At 40.1% G+C, this 19,619-nt stretch overlaps 1 protein-coding gene across 2 annotated transcripts in view; it reads right to left on the bottom strand.

Annotated features, from left to right (window-relative positions):
• The window catches only part of pkd1a (polycystic kidney disease 1a), a 61,151-nt gene extending 43,302 nt beyond the window's left edge, over positions 1–17,849 (bottom strand). For both annotated transcript variants that reach the window (XM_041035347.1, XM_041035348.1), the window contains exons 1-8: positions 17,389–17,849; positions 4,194–4,265; positions 3,997–4,065; positions 2,910–2,981; positions 2,052–2,215; positions 1,361–1,611; positions 607–867; positions 285–453 (exon numbers count right to left, since the gene is read on the bottom strand). In XM_041035347.1, coding sequence (XP_040891281.1) covers positions 285–453; positions 607–867; positions 1,361–1,611; positions 2,052–2,215; positions 2,910–2,981; positions 3,997–4,065; positions 4,194–4,265; positions 17,389–17,663 — 1,333 coding nt within the window. In that variant the 5' untranslated portion in view covers positions 17,664–17,849. The remainder of the gene's footprint in view (positions 1–284; positions 454–606; positions 868–1,360; positions 1,612–2,051; positions 2,216–2,909; positions 2,982–3,996; positions 4,066–4,193; positions 4,266–17,388) is intronic.
• Positions 17,850–19,619: the final 1,770 nt, after the last annotated feature.

Here is a 19,619-nt window from a genome sequence, read left to right as displayed (position 1 = left end):
CTGGATTTCTCAAAGCTTTTAGGACTTGCCTTTCATAAAGTGATGTTGGTGAGTCATCACAATTTACTTTCACTGGATGTGATGGATGTGACACAAGACATTTATCTTTTTACTTCTTGAGATAAAGTCCACAGAGAGTTGTAGAGCAGTGGCAGGAGTGCCAGAACTAATTAGCTGTTGACCACTGAAAAGAGTTCAGAGGCAAACACCATTTCTGTGCATATATGTTTATTGATTGTCCATCAACTGAGAGTCATTAGCGTTCACATGCTGGTGTGTCCTACCTTTGGCAACTTGGACACCATCCTTTGTGATCTTCCAGTCTACATCCATGCCAACAGCGCCCCAGCTGACAAGTGTGAACTCTAGGCTCTTATTGGCCACGGCGAGAGGTGGACAACGCAGCTCCAGTTTGGAAGGAACTGTCACGATCACTTCTCCGCGTGTAGAGACCTGAACGTGAATAGATATAAAACAAAACATTTCAATCACAGGCCACTATGCTGAGTATACACCCACAGAATACTTTACATGTTGAGAAAACTAGCTATTATTTTATATATTGTATAAGAATAAATAATGATTTCCTAATTTTTCCTCTCTCACCTCCTTGTGTCCAGCCCAGGCCATCACACTGACTGCATAATGTCCCGGAAGTCCGTATTTGTGAGTTACTGTGGTCACCCCTGTCCCTGTAGCGTTGACCCGGGATGAAAGGTCACCAAAGTCCCAGGACAGTGTCACTGGAGTAACAGAGGAGGTTGCCGCCAAACTGATGTAGTCATGAACACTTTGCAGTGGGAGAGGCTTCAGTGAGATTGAGAAGTCCACCGCAAACACATCATGAGCCAGAGTCCACCCACATTCCTGGGAATCGAAGGAAACCATGTGAGGAAGAGGAGGTTTTTGTGCTAATATGCACAAGTATTTAAAAGTAAAGTAAAACATTTCTTTGCTGTTAATTGTTAAAATGTTTGTGGTTTCACTATTATTTTTTATGGTTTTAAATAGAAATGTGGTTTTAATGAAACTTATAAACTGCTCCAATTTAAAATAAACAAATCTCGATTTTCAGTTGGAGTTCTGAATAACTTCTCTTGAGTTCCTCTTTACAGCAAGTCCTACAGCAAGTCCTACAGGAAACTGAATCTGAGGATGCAGGAAAGTCACTCAAGCCACTGAGGGAAGTTGTTGGTGGGTTATAGGAAGCTTTAGAGGAAATCCTGAGTGATGTGTTTACAAAAGAAGAAACAAAACAAGGGAAGGAAGCTGTACAAAGGAAGGTCTCTGTTAGGAGCTGCTCTTTACAATGCAAACACAGTGCAGTAATTATTATCTGTGGCCATGGTGCACTACATACCTTCATAACATGGGGGTTTGTACAGGCAGCAGAACACTGAGATTCACTGATGAAGTTGGGCTCAGAGTTTGTGCTGCAGAGACACTCATGCCTTGCCCCTAAGCCCCCGTAGCGCTGTGTTGCAGCAAAACAAACACTGTTACACTGTTCACGTGTGAAGTTTCCAGGTGTGGATGAAGAGAAGATAACAAGTTCACTCCGTCCCCCTCCTCCACTGCTGCTGTCCTCAAGACAACCTGCATAGTTCAGACCTAAAGAACAGACAGAAAATTAAAGAGTCACTTAATATAACTTTAAAACATGTATATTTTGTGTTATTTTTCATTTATAATTTTATCCAACAACAGATCATCTTTGTACAAACGTGCAACAGACCTCAAAAGTGGTCAAATGATGAATGGTTTATTTCTTTAATGTCTGAATTTGCCGTAAGAAGTATTATGTACTGTATTATGTACAAAGAATACAAAATACAGTAAAATTATTTTTGTCCTTTGATCTGAGTTTGAAACCTAAAAGCGACTATTAAGTATTAAGTGCACTTGACTGATGTTTTTCTTTCCATGAGTTGAGCCTCTCAGGCATAATAACTGTGAGAGAGACGTCATTTAGCACAGCAAAGTTCCCTCACTATTTCTCCCATGGTGCATATTTTTGTGACCTGGGAAATTGTTGTGTATTTGTTTCATACCACAGGTGAGCCGGCTGCCATTGAGCAGGGGTTGGTGGTGGAGATCAGAAGGGAGGTTGCAGAGCATGGCGTCCGGATGCCGGACCCGCACCCCTTTCTCCTGAAGCCAGGTTACCAGCCGGAACAGCTTACAGTCGCACTTAAAGGGGTTACTGCTCAGGTCACTGGAGGAGGGGAGGATGTGGAAGAATTGACTGGATCAGTAATGGTAAAATATGACAGCACTCATAAAGACAGGAGGAGCTGAATCGTACTTACAGCACTGTTAATAATGCTGTATGTGCTAATGTCACTGTGGTAAACAATTAAAACTGACATATCAACATGTCGGCCATAAAAAGATATATTCCTTTAAATGATGTAAGAGAAAGAAAGAGCCAGGGAAAGAAAGAAAGAAAGAAAGAAGCAGCAGCAATGGGGGCGATGCATGAAAAGGAGAAAAAAAATAGTGGAGAAACATGGGGATACTGGGGTAAATATATAATAAGAGATGGAAGAAGCAAAGAAAGGCAGGCCAAAGAGCAATGAAATGTGTGTTTTGTGTCTGGTGCAGACTAGCCTGTTTATCGTCCCTCAATTTGAGACGAGAACAAACCTTTTCTCATCTGAAAACCTGTTGAGGAATAATTACTACTCACTACCTCCCACTCCAGTCTGAAATAGAACTTCATTCCTCTTGTGTAGGCGAGGTAACTAGAATCGTGCTGCTAAGCGTGTGTAATCAGATATATGTTTGTGCACGTGCTTCTGTAAGTGTGTCCAATCGTTTTTGATTCATCATTTCATATTTTTAGAATTTAATGCGGAGACAAAAGACAAAGCGATACAGAGAGAATAAGACTGAATTGCGATACTTACATTTGAGTTAAATTGCATAGGTTGTCGCATATTCTCTCTTCTATGGTGGTGATTTGGTTGTTGCTCAAATCGCTGATGGAGACAAAACAGACAAATCACTGTTAAAACAAGAAATTAAAACAAGTCTTTTTCCTTCACTTTTTGGACTGCACTAATTTGTGACAATTACTATCATACCGTCATTCTGGCAAGATTTATGCGCTGTGGGTTTGACATTGACTAAAAAAGCTAAAAGCCAATAATTGAGTCATTGGATGCATGTAAAAAAGCTTCGCCTACATTATCATCCAATTGTAAATAGATGCAGTCACGCAAAATGACACTTATATTGTATATCAGAAAAAAAACACATTCTCTCATCCTCTTTGCACAAAAATGACTCATAATACTCAGATATTTAGCACAACGCAATTTAATCCCCCAACAACTGTGCAAAAGTGCTGAGTAAGAGACGGCATTTCAGACTTTTGATGTTTTCACCCTTCTACTATCCATGCTTTGTTTCCATGCTTCTCTCATTTTTGTCCTTTACTCCTCACTCCCTCTTCTCCCTTTCCTTCTCCACTCATGGTCTCCTTCTCCCTCCCTCTCTCCTCTATCCAGTAGGCTACATAATGGGGCCGTTGTGTGGTGGTTTTGGAAGGAACTGATGGAAACCACCAGAGTCCTCTCTCATCACACACACACACACACACACAAACATGTGAACCCTTTCAATGGGTGGAAGAAATAAGGTAATGGATGGAGGAAGGGAGAGATAGACAGATGGAGGGATAGAGGGAGGTAGTGGGAGCCTGGAGCAGTAAGCTGTAATTGAACTTAATCGTGCAGTGATTGGTGTGCGTGCGTGAGTGCATGTGTGGGTTATATGTGTGTGCAGTGTACAGTGTGTGTGTGTCTTTTTTGTGAATGTTCTCTGGTCCAGCTAGCTTACTCCAGGGATTTCTGCCTACTTAAATCCAGACTAAACTAAGCCTTTCTCTCTCCTGCTTTCTTTTTCATCTTCCTCATTCTCCCTTGCTCCTATCCTTTCCTCCACTCACAACCCTGGATCTGCCAGGTCCTCATCTCCAGTGTTTGTACTCACAGGACTGAGAGTGGCCCACAGCAGAATACCCCTCTGGGGAGAACATTGATCCTATTCCCTTGAAGATACCTGACACACAGATGACATATTGATATATATACAGTTAGATGGATCAACAGAGATGCAGATTGACAGATAGACTGGGTGTGGGTGAAATTATATGAACACACAAACACAATAAAGCTGATTGTACTCACAGCTCTCGGAGGCCGGTGAGACGATCTAACAGGCTAGTATCAAGGGAGGAGATGTGGTTCTTGGAAAAATCTCTGTGGAAACCAACCAACATATCAACACTTAGAAAGCATGTTAGGGCAAGATGATTGTATACACATACACTGACTTACACACACAGTATCATCAGCAGTTGCAAGTGATTTAACATTTAATGTGATTGGGTAAATACCGGGAAATGTTTCACAAAAACAGTGAAGGAGAGAGAAAGTGCAACATTTAGCTCATATGAAAAGAGGCGGAGATAAATAAAACCAGACACTCTAAATATGTAAGTGTATGTGCCAAAGAACACAATACTAGGGACACAACAATAGAAAATTTTCTGTTTAACACTGTGACACATAATACAGCTGCTGTTGGCTAAAAATGTCATATAACTTTTATAGCTTTTTAGGCAGAACAAAGATAGTTCTGTTCAAAATAGGTGACCTTTGACTCTTTCAGTTCATTCAGTAAATGTTTTGACCAGCACGAGATTTAGTGAACTTTCCTCATAAAATATCAAGTTCCTTTTTTTTTCTGTCTTTTATTTGATGATAGCAACGAGTGACATCAAATGTGTGGAGTGAGACAATCCAGCCACCACCACACGCCAAGTACTGTGTAATTCTTTTATTCAAATTAAATAATGATTAATAATTACAAAAATTAAAGGGGCACTCCAGTGATTTAGTGTTATACTTTAATAAAGTCGGAACATTCACAAGAAACAGATTGAAAAGAGAACAGCTAAAATCTTTGCAGCAGAGGCCACAATATCTTGACTTTTAGTCCCAAACATGGGGCAGGCTCCAAAAACACTGGATCCTACATTTTCCATAATGCAACCAATAAAATTCATTTGACCCTCCCTGCTCACGAAGTGCCCACTCCTTTGAAACCTCATGCCCCTCGGTTATAATTCAGGTTTTCTATTAAACATTTGAAGTCTCCAAGTCAAAGCCAACATAACCCTGATGACGTGATTTTCTCAGACTTATGAAAGAGTGCTCCTCCAGAGGCACAGAAAGGATCATACAACTGTGTTCACAGACGTAGTAGTAGTATTCACATGAGGAGCAAATCATATATGAAATGATGCCATGCAACTTTAGACCTTCTATGAGAACGAGAACGTGGGAGTTGCCAAGTAATGTGATCAGTAGTTTCATTTGGCAGTTTATGAGGTACTGAGATTAATTTTTTAATCAAACTTTATGAAATAAACCCCTGTGTGTCAGGCTGCGAATGAAAGGCAGAAGACAGCTAATGAGAAAACTCTGCGTAAATGTCACTCGCTCACATTAGATTTTCGAGGCAAATACTGACATTGATGTTAGACTCAAAAGTGTGTATACTGTATATATACACAGACACACACACATATATATAACACAAACAAATACTTCTGAAAAGAATAATCCAAAATTTAAATTTAAATTTGATCATTAAAGAATTGAGAACATATGTACTGATTGTGACATTTTAAAGTTGAAAAGTACACTTGTCTCTCTCTCTAATGGACAGACCATGTAATGGCAACACTGTCTTTTGCATCTCTGTATATCAGTTCCTTGTTGCTATAATATCAGGCAACATATGTACATAATAACAGTATATCTTCAATAAGCTAATATTAGCTGACATCCCATATAAGCCTGATTTATTGTTCCAGCTCTAATTATCATATATTTTTATACATGCATGCATGCTGCACACTAAATACAGGGTATTAACGGTATAAGGTGTACACAGAGACCAAACACTAGCATGTGATTATTTCTAAACTAGAGGTGGAGTCAGTGTGAAACCAGTAGATAAATGAGTCAGGAAGTGAGAAAAATGAATTGGTTGAACTGTGTAGGTGAGCAGCCAAGACAAACAAGGAGAGCAGAGGAGGAAGCAGGACAGAGCCAAGTTAAGTTAAGTGGCTTCAGACTTCTCCGTGAACCTTCACAACAAAGCCTCAGCTGCACGTGAGAACGATGAGACAAAGGGAGAAAGAAAGGAAAAAAAAAAAACAAGGAGCAAGATGACAAGAAGCCAGAGGTTGTGAGAGGACAAAAAGCACTTCATGTGTGACAAGAAAGTGCTGGCCTGCAGAAAAGCAATAATTCAATACTGAAAAAAGCTGTACTGGCCTGCTGATCCATATTTCTACTTTCAGTGTGTGTTCAGTAGACACTAATTAAAAACTGACAATTTACAGCAGGAAAATGTGTGTGTGAATTTGATCGTATGGGAATGCACTCGCCTCTCTCACTCTTTCTCTTTCTTTGTGTGTGTGTGTGTGTGTGTGTGAACCGAGCAGGACGCCCATTCCCAAAAGGAAACATCTGTACATTCCAGACAAGCTGTGTAAGAAAGATGGAGACCGAGAGAGAGAGAGCCTTCCTCTGCTAAACCCATCAGAAGATGAAACAGGACAGCAAAAAGACGCTCCGCCCACAAGCTGATCAATCGCACATTAGGCTGACACTTCTTCTTATGTAATGCTCTCAGCATCAACGCAAGGGGTGTGTGTGTGTGTGTACTACTCCACAATGTACAAAAACCTTCTTTCTGACTGAACGAGCAACACTACATGGACAAGAGGAGATTTAGTAAAGACAGACAGAGAGAGAGAGAGCGTGGGTGTGTGTGTATGTGTGTTTAACATGACAATATAATGTGACCTTCACCATGTCTATTAGCAACAGGCTCCCGTTCTCTCAGCTACCTGTGGCCACACATGGTTTAACTTATATTCTCACACACACACATACACGCTGCAGAGCACACATGAGATATAGGCCTGCGCACAAACACACACACACAAACACACACACACACAGCACACATATGGTTCTGTTTTACTAACGGTGTGGCCAATGATCTAACCACTCCTTATAAGGCCTGTCTGGTGCCACTTATTCTGAGCTGGAGGATGGGAACACACACACACACACACACACACACACAGTCCTCACTGGCTACTTGGGCAGAGAGAATGACAGAAAATATGAATTGAGGAAAAGATAAATCTAAAGAAATTAAGGAAATAAAAAAGACAAAGACAGCCATTAAAGAAGACTGATAACTGTTTGATTTCATCCGTCACTGCACAAAAATAAGAACAACAAAAATCCTGGGTTTGGTGATGAAAACTCTGATGTAGGTCTGATCATAGGACAGACTGGTATCTGCTGTATCGTTGTGGCAAAGTGGTCCAAGTCCCTGTAAGTGAAGGCCAACGCTCCACTAACCCACTAAACACAGACTGCTCTGTGGTCGCTTTCATCCCCCTCAGCCTCGCTGCCTGATTTCCTCCCTCCCTCCTCCACACACTTCTATCAATTTTCCTTCCTTTTCCCTCTGTTTGCTTTGTTTATATTCAAAAGGCTGGACAGACCTATAAGAGTCTGACAAGAAGTGGAGCGGGACAAAAGTAAAGGAGGAGTCAAAGATGACGGAATTGGAAGAGGAGAACGCAGGTGTGAAGAGGAAGAAGAGGAGAAGTCAGGGTGGACTGTGAGCGAGCGACACAGGCCAGGTCTGGAGAACAATCGCCCCACTGTGGGCTGCCAGCCAGCACCTCATGCCTGAGACAGGGGTGAGGGGGTGGGCGAAATCTCAGGAGTAGCTGGGTACTTTCCCTACTGCAAGAAGAGAGGGAGCATGAAATTAGGGGAATGGGCGAGGAGCTGGGGAGAACGGGTTGTTGATTGAAGAGATTTGGTCTAAAAAGCCCAACATTTTGCTCTCCTCTCGTCTTTAGAACATTCTGTCCATTTTTCCAGCTGCTGCTGCCTGGGTTGTCTGGTGTCCAGCTGGCAAGTAAAGGGCAGCTGTGTGCAGAGGTTTAACACACTCAAAGAACAACGCACTCACATATACACACTTTTACATGCTGTCAATACTTGCAGGAAAAACAAAAATCCTGTAACGCTGTCCGTTGCTCATTGCTCACTCTTTTTCTGGTAAACGAATCCGTGAGGCCCACTTAACTTGAAGTCATAAACTGTGGGCTTAGACCAAAAATGGGTCTCAGACTTGCAGTACTTCTGGGGTGTGACTACAAAAGGGGAAAAAAAAACAAAAAAAAAACCAACTAGTTATTATTTCAATGAAGCATAATTTCAGTGAAAATGGGATTTGGTAACTATATTTCATTGACGTTACCCTGGAAAAACTCATAACATAACTCAAAGTCAAAAACCAAAGTCGAGTTTGACTTTTCTTTCCCACTTTCTTTTATGGATTTACACACAAAAAATGAATGGTAATACCAGGAATTTTAAAAACCTGGTAAAGATCCCTGACAACTTGGCAGCAAATGGAAACAAATGTTTTAAGTAAACAATGGCATAGTGGGACTTGCCTCTACTTCTACTTGTCTTGTTTTATTTAAAACAGCGTAGACACACACTGCTGCAATCTACTATTTAGGTCACTTTGAACAAAAGCGTCTGCTAAAGAAATGTAATGTAATGTAATGTAATGTAATGTGAGAAGCACCAGTAAACTGTCGTCAGCAGCAATTTCTCAATCAATATCAAAATATCAACCATCGTATTGAAAGACAAGTTACAAAGTGCTTCACAATAAAGGGTAAAATAAAAAGAGCATGAGCACAGGGAAATAATATTCTGTTCCATGCCAATCACCAAAAAACTGACTGAAATAAATAGGACAGCACACTAAAGCACTTTGGACTACTAGCCTCTTTCTTTCATCCTCCACTCTAAAAAATCGTGTGCAACTGGTTATGAGAGCTGCACTCATGGTCGCCCTGTGTTTTGTTTTTATAAATACTAGTTCTGAGCAGGAAGTGGCATATGCTTGGTTTTTGTGTGTTTGCATTGTTTATACAGATGTATAAACAATGCAAACACACATGGCCCATGGTCTTTGAATTGAAAATTGAAAATGTAAAGGAGAGCTGCAATTTGCATTTGAACTCCGTCAGGATAGATGTGCGACAGCCTGAAAAATGATAATGCGAAACACTGCCAATCCTCCTGAATTTGATTAAAGTCACCTTTGTGCCACAGAAACAATTAAATGTTAAATGCTGAAAGTAATTATTTCTTTTATCTTACATGTCATGTGACTTCAATAATAAACTTAAAAAAAAAAGGTTTTCAATGATTTTTAGGTTATGACAGGATGGTGTCATCAAAGGTAAGACAATTACATGTAAAGCAGATTTTTGCATTTTCTTTGTAGTATTGACAGAGAATAGGTTTCCACTTGAATCTTGTGCAATTCATGAGCAAATTTCCATAAAGGAAGAAAATTACTATGTGATTCTGTGCGTTTCAGTGTGTCCGTCAGTCAGTTTTATGCTAATAAAGCAGGAACAAGATTGCACGACTAAGATAGCATTTATGTTATTTTATGTATTTGTCCACACTTCGTTGTCCTGACCTTTTTAATTTTGGGACTTTCTGGTGAGGACACACAGTACATTCACACCCAATAGGATTGCAAGCCTACAAATGAAAAATTGTGTAGTCTACAGTGTGTGTTTGGATGGCTGACCTTGTGTTGCCGGATGACCTCGCCAATGCCGCAACATGGTGATGATGCTGCGCTTTTTCTTTGCATGCCTTTTCATTCACGGGTCTAAAGACTGGTGGACCGGGGCTTTTACATGTGACAGCAGATTAAGAGCATGTCTGCATCTTCTGTACATACTCAGAGTGGAAGTCAGGCTAGTACATGTGAACAGCTGAACAATGTTTGAAATTCATAAAACATTCACATGTAAGCACTGCTGTGTAAAACTGACACAAAGACTTCATTTGCATATTTCTAGCCTTGAACCTGCACAGCGTTTTTATGCATCTGGCCCCAGGCAATCAAACAGTGTGTACAGGGAGCTGTAGAAAACAGCACTGTAGTCGAATTTATCTTATGTTTGTAAAAGCTGGAAGTTCCACATAAACTGATGCAATAAGTGAAACAGAAAGAGCAAAGGGAGCAAAGAGCACAATAATGAAGTCTTTCACCCAGGAGTTAAATAAGCCTCCAACACCATTGAGAAAAGAAGAGCTTCCGCCACCCCAACAGCACAGAGGTCTGCTGCCGGCACAATCCATGGTGAAGATGAGGACTTTTTCAGCTCGTTCCTCCACACCATGACCTTAAGGTGACAGACTGAAGTACTTCATCTTTTGCTTTCTTTGTTGACTTGTTCATTTTGCTCTGCTTGTTTTTCTTGTTGCATCACCTTCATGTGCAGCTTTCAGGTTCACTGCCATGATATAAATGAGACCTTTTTTTTTTTTTAAATTCCTGCTTTTGCAGATCCAGTGACAGGGATCTTCTGTGGACTTTGCACAAATGTGGACAAATGGGAGGATGCATTTGCTTCATTTCCATTTGCTAATGTTTGAGTTCCATGTTTCTTTTAATTGTGACAAGGGAAAACAACACGGGACATGAACTGTGTGTACATTCCCTGTTTAGTACTGGCAGCCAAATGTGCATTCCTAACTTGAAAAGTGAAATGCAAAACAGGATTTCTGCTATGAATATAAATTATGTCATGACATTGAATGAAAATTTAACATAGTGCTGGTTCGCATTTTATTAGAATATTGGCAGGGTTGTTATTCAACAGTTTAAATCTAACAAATCAGTTTTCCATGTTCGCCCTCAAAGACTTATGTTAACATTTAGCCAAAAGCAGGGCGGAATGCTATTCTGGGATATCTTTATCAATCAAATCAAAACTTTATTTCAGACTTAGGTTTCAGATAAAAGACATTACATAAACTAAATTATACAAAAAGAGTCTGTGACTCTCTGCACCCAGTGAACAGGCTACACAGACAGACACTGCAAGTCTGTAGTCTTGGCTGCTTATATCTAAATGCAGGGAACAGAATCCAATTATTACTCTCTCCATTTGTTTCTGTAGATAAAATAACAACGGGGAGACAACAGATTGAGTTGTTTTGTCAAGTTAGAGCAAAAGTCAAATGCTTCCTCTGCAGTGAACAACTACCATAGTTTGTTTCACTTTGTCTTGCTCTCCCTCACTGCCTAACAAAACCCAGTCCAAAGGGCACAATTTTAAATTGGCTGCATGCAAAACACTCCTCTACAGGGTATTGATTATTTAGTGGTTGAACAAATAAAAACTAGCTTGAGCTTATCATCAAGATCAAATTACTGTGGGGTTCTCCGCTCCTCCTTAAAAGGACCAGTGTGTAGGATTTAGTAGCATCAGTAGCTAAAGATGAAGTTGCACATTATAACCAATTCAATCCCCCTCCACTCACTTCCCCCCCTTAGCAAGCATGTAGGTGAACCTGCAGTGGCCTTCAGGTAACGTAAAAATGCAAAAGGCACTCTCTAGAGCTAGTGTTTGGTTTTTGTCCATTCTGGCCCCCAGTAGAAACATGTCAAAGCAACATGGTGGGCTCCGCTCCCTATGTAGATCCGAAGGACTCAATCTAAGATATTGAAAACACAACAGTTCTTAGTTTCAGGTGATTATACACCAATGAACACATAATTCTGAATATTATATTCCATTTTTGTAGAGAGAGCGCACTAAATTCTACACACTGGTCCTTTAAATGCTCTTTTCTATTCATCTTCACATTAAAATACAATGCAGACATCAGAGTTTACTCAGTGGAGTAACCTTCTTAAAATATATCAGCCAGTCTTTGCAAATGCAAGCATACTTGTTTGTGATTTCCTCTCGGGGATGCCAATCTACTAGATGAATCACTAATGGAGGTCTAATGTAGAAAACCCTGGACCACTTCATTATCATAGGTCCATGAGTTCAGGAGACATACATTAGCTGTACTGAGCACTGCTACACACGTCATTTAAAGCTGCCATAATGGATTACTTTAATTAAGACATCATGTTTAGAAGATTACAGATGTTTTAGAGGATTTGTGGAGTCAGTGTCAGTTTTCCTTTTCCTATTCCCAAGCAACATTTGACATGCTTCTGAACTTAACTCATGTCTCTCTTTTGTTTACCGCAACCGTCTCACAGTATGTTTCTCTGTTGAATAACAAGACTCTTGGATAGAACTTCAGCCTCCGTATGTTCTGCTACCTGACTGTACTATGTTTGTTTTGATGACCTTGCTTACGTTGTATAAGAGTAATATGTATGTCTATTCTTTATGTGTCACACACTGCCTTCTGTACTAATCAAAGGTCCATTCATCTCTGAACCATGAGTTAGCACAGGCAAGTTTCAAGTATGCAGAACTTAGTTTCAAACAATTTTAAAACGTAGTTAAAACAAACAGGTCTCTCTTTAAAACAAACTTTGTTATCTCCAGCAAGGTTCAGCCAAGACAACTGGCACTTAAAAAATAAAAACACGAGCATTTTATCCTCTGTGTTCCCCTGTTGGTTCCCAGTCTGTATATCTGTTTCTTTTTCAGGCTTTTCCATCTGTGAACACAACACATCTGGCAGAGGTTTGGCAGGAAGGATTGCAGCCAACTATATGAGTCTCTGAGTATGACACAGCAGTGTATTTTGGTTGGAAGTTGTTAGTGAGAATAGAGTTGCAGTGCTACAAACTTTAAACAAGAGTGTAAGAAAGTTTCATAGACAAAGGACTAACTTCAGTTTAGTGGATGTTGCATCACCTACACACACACACACACACACACACACACAATAACACACCAGCACAAATGCACGAATGAGTTCCTTCTTCAGCCTGCTGTGTAACCACCACGCCACTTCAGTTAGTTAATAATGAACCGAGACATTTCTGCAACCGGCAGTTAAAAATTACTACTAACACACACACACACACACACACAAATAGAGAGAGGAGGAGACGACAGGAGCTGTCTCATCTTCGTCTTCTCCTCTCCCTGTTCTTTCCCTCCTTCTCATGACTTTCTGGAATGTCTGTGCTTCTTTCAGTGATGTCACTAGTTACGATTGCTATGGTAACACAACAAATCCCCCCTCGCATATGGTCTGTACATTCAATCTTTCCTTTCCTACTTCATTAAAGTCAGTGTGTGTGTGTGTGTGTGTGTGTGTGTGTGTGTGTGTGTGTGTGTGTGTGTGTGTGTAGGTGGTTGTATGAATGATAACCACCTCTGCAGGAGGAGGACAAGAGGACAAACAGCGAATGGATGAGAAAGTGAGAGAATTTCAGATTGAGTCTTGCCTGTCTGACAGCTGCGAAGCCTCATGACCCAGAGCAAAGCCAAAACTGCTCCCCGTAAATAGCACAAAAGCACACTGCCACGCCTGCCGTGTGTCTGTGTGTGTGTATGCATCCCGCTGCCATGGTAACACCACAAAATTCTCCTGAGCGGAGCAGATAGGACCAGGGTGTGTGAGACCCTGAGTTTGTTTACAGTTCAGGTAAACGGTGCGCTGCCCAAGACAGACACAGTCTTCAACAATGTTACGGAAAGTTCATTTTCAAACTAAATATTTACTTTACTTTCTTACTTTGCATAAATAATAACTAGTTTCTTTACTACTGGTAACTTACTCCGTATACTCCTTATGGTATTTTTCCCTCCATCTAACTGGAACAGAAATTACAGTCTTCAACCAACTCTGAAAAACTATACTTAGGCAGTGGGGTTTTTTTTTTTTTAGCTAAATACTAACATTACTCACGTGAGATATTACGGCCTGGATTAAAGTAGTGACCGACCGACACTCCTTGGAAATATTACATACATTCAAAGAAAAATTTGGGGCTTGTTAAATTCAGATGTATGTTTTTTTCTGCAGCTATGGTTAAAATACCTATAATAATAAAAATAATTCAACAGTGGAGATTCAGTGTTGGTAATTAAAGATGTCTGACTGAGCTAATGTGAGAACCACTCTATATATATATATAATGATATTTGCTTTATAACCTACTGACAAAGGTGAAAATTAAAGTCAAAAGGAAAATAAAAGCAATGTGTAAGATTGAAATACAAAGTGGTGAATTAATTAAAGTGGCATTGTGCAGCACTTCTAGTCAGATGCTGACTGAATTTCTCATTTACTTTCTCTTTCTACTGTCCCAGGATAGGCGCAGTACCAAAATGATTTGTCACAGAAATCTGCATACTAAACAAAGGCTACAGAGACTAAAAACCTGAGTCTATTCCACACACATTTCCCAGAAGTGACTTCAGAGTTGCATAAACTGTCTGAATGAAGTGTTAAGGGATTTTTATTATGTGTGTGGGTTGGAACAGATGGACTGGTGTGTAACAGGAATGCGTTTCTCCAACAGAGCTCTGCAATGTGATAAAATACTCTACTACCACTGGATGATTTCTTTTTCAGGGGTGTGTCCATAGCATTTAGATTTGGGGCCAGACAGGGGCACTGACTGAGAGGAGAGGATCTGATATTTAATGGAAGATGCAACGTTGGTTTCACTTAAATTTAGGTCCTGTCTTATAAAGTAACATGTTCAGTAATAATGCAGTACTGGCCATGTTAGAAATCTATTTTCAAATTTTCTAGTCAAGATTTTCCAGAACAGTAATTTACATTAACAGCTATAATAAATGCCATTTTACAAACACCTTCTATCACTGCACATTACTCAATTTAATTATTTTACTTAAAACACAAATTCAGAGTCAAAATTAACAGATCCTGCTCAGCTTTCACTGCAGAGGTCTAAACGTCTTTATAAAAACAATAAAGTGATCAGGTCAAGAATGTTCAGCAATAAATCAGTCACTGCCTTATATCCTAGGCAGTCATTGCAAAATGATGAAACCGATTTGTTTTGTTTTTTTAAAAAGTGAACACCCGAATTTAGCTTTCATCACTTTACCGCTGCAAATCCATCTGAAACACTCATCATGCACCTTCCTCTGCTGAAACTAATGCCAGATATCCGTTTCACACACCACCTTTTGTCTGTTTGTTATTTAAACAAATGAATGAATAAATGTGCATAAAAATAATTCAAATCACTGTGATACTGACGAAAATGTCAGGTTTTCCTGCATTGTTTTGTAGTGGAGGAACCTCGCCTTGTCTGCAATAAGGAGTGCCTAATGGAAAATAAAACTGTTCATTAAACTTCAGGGAAAATAAGCAGTGAAGCTACATTACAAAGACCAAGTATGTAACAAGTGAGGTGACGGTTTAAACCGTCATCCATCTATCAAGGTGAGATGTGAGACACACAGTCCACCTGAGTGAGTGATCCAAACTGATAACTGTCTGGCCATGGCTTGAACACCCCTGCTTATTCATTTACAATGTATTTTGTAGTTGATGTTTAAAGAACAGTCCTGCTCTGTGGGCAGTTTGTTAACAACTAATCAACTCCAGAGCCAGGGGTTGCTTAGTCCTCCAAGGTCTAGGTTTCACACACAACAGTACCAATAACAAACTGGAGGGAAACCGGTGAGAGTGGAAACAGTCCAATCAGTCATTTGCTAGTTCTCTAACCCTTTAACAGTCATAAATATATAACACACACCAGCACTGGCATCTGCCTAATTATTATTATCTAATACATTTTATACTTGAGTCCTGAGTCCTACTCATCTCTCTACCTCAGACAGTCTGAAGGCCATTACCCAGACAAGTCCATGCAAGTATATTATCTTTTTCTTTTTTATTCTTTAAATAATGAGTGGATAGGTAACACAGGCCAAGCACTGCCTGCAGCTTTATAAAAGGAATATTGTTAAGATCTCTGCAGGATCTAGGCTGGATGTCTCTTCCTGCCACGGTCGGCCATGAAATCAGAGTTAATTAAAAGCAAGATATCTAATTTTAATCCCATACTTCTGGTCATAGGGTGGCAACAGGAGACAAGAGGCCAAATTAGTGAGTACAGTATATTCACAGTAGGTCACTTCCACATATGTTTTCTGCTGGTACAGTAGGACCAAGGAGGTTTATCTAGACTGATGCAATTAGGGCTCCAATGGAGTCTGACATGATTAGAGACAGATCCTGCTGCAGGATCTGTCTCTAATTAGGGTTGCACCTAGGAGAGAACTCTTCCTCTCTTATGTAAATACTAGCACTAAATGTCAAGTGATATCAAGGAAACCTGTTGAGTTGAGAAGTTAGGCTTAAAAATGATTAAACAATAACAGATATTACCAATATGGATGCTGTTTTTAGTTGATAGTTTTAGCTGCTTCTGAAAACTTCATAAACAATATCCATATGCTTTTTTACTCAAGTCTTTGAAGTAACCTAGTCTAATGTGCTTTGATGATAGGCCTGGTATACAGGGTAAATCTGTATGTTAAATAAAAGCAGGTAGTTTGGGGGGAAACAAATAACTGATAACATATGGTTTCCGTCAGTGCAGAACACAATGTTCTCGCTGCTGCAGCAGCACCAGAGCCTGAGGACTGATCTGCACCTCAAACACCAGGTTCACTTCTGTGGCGACCAACTTCATTAAACCACCAAACTGAGATGCACACATGCACAGGCAGACACAAAGAGTCACCAGCAGTTTTGAGGCCTGTGCCACAAAACACGGTAACCTTCAACTGAAGAGAAAGGGCTGTCTTTGCTAATTATAATCCTTCTGCATATCCAAATTTTGAGTGTTTTTATTGAGATTTTTTAAAATTTATTTTTTTTCTTTTGTTTGTTACAACCTACAATGATGCACAGTGCAGGCTAGTTTTTTTTTCAAGGTTATATTAATACAATCACCACATCTGTCAGATGTGTTGACACATGACTCAGGATGCAACTAACGATCATTTTTATTATAAACTTTTTTCACTGATTAATCTTAATGTCTGATGTCAGAACTGAAAGTAAAACACTTCATTGGCTGAGTTTGCTCGATCAACAGTCCAAAAGACAAAGATATAAAATGGCTTTTTTGCTTCACCAGTGACTCAAAACTATTAATCAATTATCAAAGAAGTAATTCACAAATTTACGAATTGCTTCAGGTCCATGCATCACGCATGACAGCAGCAACAACAACAACAGCCAAGAGCAGAAACGAAAAGAACTCATACTCAGGAAATTGTCATTCTTTCAAAAATAAATGAACGTGTGCCAGTACACGCTTTTTCAGATTTGATAGAAGTGACTGTTTTTTGTTTTGTGTGTGTGTGTTTCTTTTAATCTTCAGGAGTGAATGCTGAACCATTTAAACCTGGTTAAAATGAGTTAAAGCACTCTCCGCTGTACATCCCTCTCCTCCCTAACTTATTTTACTTACAGCACGCTGGTGGCCAGCGGGATGTCTGCCGCCGCTGGGGCCCTCTCCAGCCCAATGTTGGAGCAGTTGACGACGCAGGACTGCTGGGGCCCCGCCAGCGCACAGCTGCAGTTAACGGGACAGGGGCTGCAGCTCCTGCCGCCGTCCCCCTGCGGCCCGGAGCCCCATGCCTCCAGGCAGCAGAGCGCCACAAGCAGACTGGAAAATAAACTAAACCTCGGGACGCAGACGCCATGTTTTCGCTTGGATAAAGTCTGTCCATTTCCACAAGGCATAGCTCACTCACATCTCATCGCCTCTGATGGTGTAAGTCCTCTCAGTCTGGGAAGGAACAAAACACAAAGCACAACACGCGTCCTTTTTTCACGGCTTTCATGTGAGGAGACAAAAACAGAAGAAGGGATGAACTTTTTGACACCGTTATGTCCCCTGCGTTTTCCTCAGTCTTCTGGTCGGATCCCTTTCCTCTGAAAATCTAACGGAGCTTCTCCACAGTCCTTTCAGGGGAAAAAAAAAAGTTTTGGAGAACTTCCTCTCTCCTCCTCCTTCCACTTCGTGCAGTTCCTTGAACCACCGCTGAGACCTGGCACAGAGCTTTTCTGCCTCTCACTATATTAGAAACAACATACATCAGTTAATATTTTGGGCCCAAATTTGAAATAATGATGTTTCTCACTGGTTACAGTCACAAGCTGTGTCCTGATATAATGGGCACCTGATTAATTTGTTCTACAGTTAGGTCTTTCTCAGGCTGGTTCAGGGGCCAAAAGAGGAGACATATTCCGGGTCCCTGTCCTGCTGTGGGCCCCTTGCAACATTCAGGGTTCCCTCAACTGCTGTCCTGCCTGAAATACAGAGTTTACAGTATCCCTACTATTGTCAGCCTTTTTGCGTTTCTACTGTTGTTTTAACTGCATCTGTATGTTGTCAGTGTTTGTTTTTGCCTCTTCTTTGCCTCTAGCCAGGTGTAATACCAAACAATATTCTCTAATCAACAAACAATAGCATTTAATTAATTAATTAATTAATTAATTTTTTTAAAAGCAATTTTCAGTTTTTAGTTTAGCTGGGGGTTTTTTCTCTCTGCTGTTGTCAGAAGCGTCTTTGAGATTTTCAATTGGCAGGTCTCTTTTGATGTTCCTCGGAAAGTCCATCTCTGGGCATGGAGTGTTACTTAAAAAGCTCAGCATGGGGTTAAGCAACCAATGTACAATTTTGCCAAAGCAGCATGAACAACCCCAGTGTGACTATCCCATGCATAGGAAAAGTCATGTGTTGGCTGATGGAAGCTGTACCACGTAACCCAAACCTCCCTGATACATAGATAAATTCTGAAAACGTAAAAAAAAGATGTGTGTGTGTGTGTGTGTGTGTAAATATATATGTATATATACATCAGAATACAACGTACAAAATGACATAGCTCTCCTATGATTTGATTGTGAAATGACAGTTGTAAAACTTGATATTTTTCACATTTTGGAGAAAAAAGTATCCCCCTCTCCCCATCTCTCTCTGTGGTATTTCCTGAAGCAGTGCAGGGCACGTGTTAGAGGTGTTTCCTGGGTATTTGATTTGGCCGGGGCCCACCCATTCTCCCCGCAGGCATCTGGAGCTCTGTACAAAGGAAAGAAGAGTCCCACAATGACTCCCATACTCTCTCATCCTCATTGGCAGCATTTCATTGCCAAGCTCATATTTGAGATATTTGAGAGATCGGGCCAAAAAAACAGGCCAAATAACTTTTCAACAGCACTGTAAATTATTTCTACTATGTTCAAACATATTATGCAAGAGCCCACAACAGTGTTAAACCATCAATATAGTTTCTGTCTTTTGTTTCTACTTTAAGGTCGTCAAAGCCATCTTATTTAACTGTCATTGCCTGTATATTCTGGAATAGTCTGTTCTAACTCTTTATTGACTCTGCATAATGTTTAGACTGAGTGACTATTCAGACCCAAGAGACCATGTTTTTTATGGTCATTCATTTAAATGGAAGTCTTGTGCATCATTTATCCACAGTTCTTCAAAACTCAGCTTGGCATATTTAGTATCTTTGGAAACTTTGAGATCTCTACTAGAATTAAAAATCACAGTTCCATGGGATCAAACAAAGACTTTAAAATGTGAAACAATCCAAGAGAATATTTAAAAGAACAAGACTATAAAGATAAAGATACAGACACACATAAAGAAACAGCAGAGAGAGAAAACAGCACCAAATATTC

The sequence above is a fragment of the Toxotes jaculatrix genome, chromosome 4 (assembly GCF_017976425.1).
Source record: "Toxotes jaculatrix isolate fToxJac2 chromosome 4, fToxJac2.pri, whole genome shotgun sequence".
In the NCBI taxonomy this organism is placed as follows: domain Eukaryota; kingdom Metazoa; phylum Chordata; class Actinopteri; family Toxotidae; genus Toxotes; species Toxotes jaculatrix.
Note: the sequence above shows the minus strand (reverse complement) of the source record. Positions and strands in the feature narration are given on the sequence as shown.